The 3,992-nt window shown below is 42.0% G+C and overlaps 1 protein-coding gene across 1 annotated transcript; it reads left to right on the top strand.

Moving 5' to 3' along the window:
• The first annotated feature begins 540 nt into the window (after nucleotides 1–540).
• LOC124089388 (THO complex subunit 7 homolog) lies at nucleotides 541–1,086 on the top strand. Its single transcript, XM_046439391.1, has one exon. The coding sequence runs from the start codon at nucleotides 541–543 to the stop codon at nucleotides 1,084–1,086; it is 546 nt and encodes a 181-aa protein (XP_046295347.1).
• The last annotated feature ends 2,906 nt before the right edge of the window (nucleotides 1,087–3,992 follow it).

Genomic DNA, 3,992 nt, shown 5'->3' with positions numbered 1-3,992 from the left:
GATAATAGAAACAGAGATTCAACAGTTTAGTATATTCAAATATAAAGATGCTGGATGAAATATCCCATTTGACAAAGTTCACTTTAGTCTTTATTAATTTTTATATATTCAGAAGTTGATTTTGGTAGGGATCCATTTCAGACAACAAAAGACATCACAGGGAAATTTTGGTCATAGTTTTTTTTTTTTTTTTTTTCATTCTTATCAATGGATTACAAGAAAGATATTTTCTGGATTATACGTGAAAGAATACATGCAAATGAGTGGCATTGTGCACTGAATTTTATTAATGTGTTTTTAAAACTTATGATTTATTTATAAGGATGTAACCCTTAAACATGATAACCTTAATTTGCTAGACAATATCTGAAACAATCAATAAACTAGAGAATTATTGGTGATTGAATTACCATTATTGATTAAGAAGATAATGTGTTAGTTGTTACCTTATTTTAATGTTGATCAAAAATTTGTGTTCTACATCTCCACCTCCGCCAACCACGCTCCAGCCTGCACCGCTGCCGCCGCCACTGCTCAGCCATGGGAGCCGTGACTGAAGATGAAGTGATACGGAAGCGTCTCCTTATTGATGGAGATGGTGATGGAGATGATCGAAGAATTAATTTGCTAGTGAAAAGATTCATTAAGTGGTGCAACTCTGGATCCCAGGAGGAAGGATATAGCCAGTACCAATGGATGCTGAGTACACTATCTCAATGTGAATTTTCAATGGGCAAATCTTTGCTGGTGTATGACAAAAATCTCAGAGAAATGGAAAATTATGAAAAAATTTACAAAGAAATAGAATGTAGCATTGCTGGAGCTCATGAAAAAATTGCTGAGTGCAAAAAGCAGATTCTTCAAGCAAAACAAATACGAAAAAATCGCCAAGAATATGATGCTTTGGCAAAAGTGATCCAGCATCATCCAGACAGGCATGAGACATTAAAAGAATTAGAGGTTCTTGGAAAAGAATTAGAGCATCTTTCACATATTAAAGAAAGCATTGGAGATAAGCTAGAATCGACACAAAAACAGTTTCATGTTCTTCTTAGTACTATCCACGAACTTCAGCAAACATTGTAAAATCATGTAAAGCTCTCAGAAGTAGAAGAAGCTCAAGAAACAAGCATGGAAGCAGATCCTAAGCCATAGGCAGGCAAATCACTGTTCCCTCAAAATATTGAAAGAGCTACACAATCTTAGTGTGTTTAGAATTTGTTGTGCTCTTGACATATTTGAAATTTAGCTAGTGAAGTACTTTGCTATTAAATATTAATGCACACCTCATTTATATTTCTTCATACAAAGGAAAATGGCTTCAGTACATATGTTTTTATTGAAATGCATTTTTCATTCTTAAAAAGTAGGAAACAACATCCAAAAATGTTTAATAAAATATCTTCAAGCTAAAAAAAAAATTGTGTTCTGGCTACAACACTTACTAGTAAAAAAGTCAAAGGCTTCATCAAGATAGAATGATTATGTGTGGTAAGCCATTCTTATAGACCGTGGCCGCCATTAGAAGATGGCGCTGGCTTCCACTGTGGCCTGTGATAAACAACTCCTTTTCTGGAGAGTTGGTGCGCAATCCCTTACCACCCTGTGAGAGAGATCCACGTGGCAGCTTGGGATTGGTATGCGGGAGACTTTATTAGGCTGTGCTTGGGCGCTCGGCGGGGGGGTCGCTAGAAGATGATACTTGAATCAAGGCCTGAATAAACTGCTGAAAGAAGAATCCTGTGTCGTGTTTTCCCTTGCCGGCAAGGGGTCGCGACAATCGGTGGCCCGGACGGGGAATTATATTCCTCGAACCCAGGATCCAGAACTTTCAGCAGTCAGGGTGGTGCACCGGTAAGTTCCCAGGTAAAGTGGGAATCCGCAAGCAAATAGCGGGGCACTCTCTCTGTAAATAGAGGTAGAGCGGGAAAAAAGGACGCTCCCCTGTAAAAGGAAGAGAGCGGGGATTTTTGTACCTTCACTTTCTTTATAGTTCTAAAAACATTATGGGCGCTACTTCTTCAAGCCCAATTTTGTTGGCCCTAGATGGGTTGCTATGTTCAAAAGGACTTAAGGTAAAGCAGAGCACTTTGCAGACGTTTTTGCGAGAAGCTGATATAGTGGCTCCTTGGTTTGCCTTTTCAGGGAGTCTTACGATTCCTAGTTGGGACAAATTAGGGAAAGATCTAGATTTCGCTCGTGAGCAAGGCACCTTAGAGGGTGGCGTTATACCACTTTGGAAGTTAGTTAGAGGATGTATAACAGATGGTAAATGCCAAGAAGCTGTGAGTGAGGGTCAGGCTGTTCTTGAACAACTACATGAGGAAAAATCTGAAGGATCACGTAATGAAGTGGCAGAGAGTATTAAGAGTAAGAGTAGTGAGAAGGCAAAAGAGCCTGAAAATAAAAATAGGAGAAGGCTCTATCCAGACTTGACCGAATTCAAAACACCTGAGGACACAAGCTGCTCAGAGTGTTCTGAGGACCTTGATATATTGTTGCAACAACTACGCAAGATAAAAATAAAAAAGAAGAAAAGGGAGACACAAGGCATGCAAGCCTACTGCAAGAAGGGGGAGGGATCTAATATTGATCAACAGAATTCTGAGGAGGAGGAGGTTGAAAATTTAGAAGAAGATATGAGGCCTGTTGCCCCACCCCCGTATGTGGGGGAGGGCCAAAGTTCCGGGAGATCTTTTCATGCGCAAGTTTGGAGGACAGTTAATACAGATATGGGACTTGCGTACCCGGTGTTTCAGGACAATAATAGAGGAAGGTATCATGAGCCTTTAGACTTTAAGATAGTTAAAACCTTGGCAGAATCCGTCCGCACTTATGGCATAGATGCCGCTTTCACTCTCACTCAGGTGGAGGGACTTACTAGATTTTGCATGACTCCCTCCGATTGGGCTAGTCTAGTCCGTGCTTGTGTTTCCCCAGGTAAATATTTGGATTGGAGAGCATTTATGCTAGAGGGTGCAGTAGAGCAAGCTGCCCAAAATCACGCAGCGGGGCGCCCTGCCTGGGATAAGGATATGCTTTTTGGCAGGTTTGCTAACCAACAAACAGGATACCCCCCTGAAGTATATGAACAGATAAATAACATTTGTATCTGAGCATGGAAATCACTCCCAAATGGAGAAGTGTCTGGCAATTTGACAAAAATTATACAAGGCCCCACAGAACCTTTCTCAGACTTTGTCGCCAGGATGGTAGACGCCGCAGGAAAAATCTTTGGTGACCCTGATACAGCAATGCCCTTGATTAAACAACTTGTTTTTGAACAATGTACTAAAGAATGTAAAGCAGCTATTACCCCTTACAAAAACAAAGGCATAGAGGCCTGGATGAAAGTGTGTAGGGAAATAGGTGGGCCGTTAACTAATGCAGGCCTTGCTGCTGCTGTTCTTCAATTATCACGTAAATCCAGCCCTGTTGCTGGAAGGTGTTTTGGGTGTGGTCAAGGAGGACACTTTAAACGAGAATGTCCTAACAAGAAGGGAACATCCAGAATTGAGCACACTTCTGTTAGCCATCAACCGGGCTTATGCCCCAGATGTAAAAGGGGAAAGCATTGGGCTAATGAGTGTAGATCAGTTAGAGACATACATGGTCAACCTTTAAAAGATAGAAACATGCCAAAAAACGGCCGGGGGGGCCCCCGACCCCAGGGCCCACAAATATATGGGGCAATGGAAAATGGGACAATGGAAACCGAGTCATGGCCGTCCCTGCGCCATCCCAAGAATCGCGGAGAGCCACTACAGGTGCCGCGGAACTGGACCTCTGCTCCACCGCCAGACTCGTATTAACACCTAAAATGGGAGTCCAACTGGTGGAGACTGAATTTAAAGGACCTTTACCATCTGGCACTGTGGGCTTGTTGATTGGGCGTGCTTCTTCCGTCCTACAAGGCCTTCATGTTTTTCCTGGGATTATTAATCCGGACACGGTAGGAACAGTGAAGGTTATGGTGGAGGCCCCAAAAGGCA

The sequence above is a fragment of the Marmota monax genome, unplaced genomic scaffold (assembly GCF_021218885.2).
Source record: "Marmota monax isolate L192 unplaced genomic scaffold, Marmota_monax_Labrador192_F-V1.1 WCK01_AAM20220418_F8-fsc00096, whole genome shotgun sequence".
In the NCBI taxonomy this organism is placed as follows: Eukaryota; Metazoa; Chordata; class Mammalia; order Rodentia; family Sciuridae; genus Marmota; species Marmota monax.
Note: the sequence above shows the minus strand (reverse complement) of the source record. Positions and strands in the feature narration are given on the sequence as shown.

Bases quoted from the DNA above. Each gene is read 5' to 3' on its own strand.
- LOC124089388 (XM_046439391.1), top strand. From the start codon at position 541: ATGGGAGCCGTGACTGAAGATGAAGTGATACGGAAGCGTCTCCTTATT.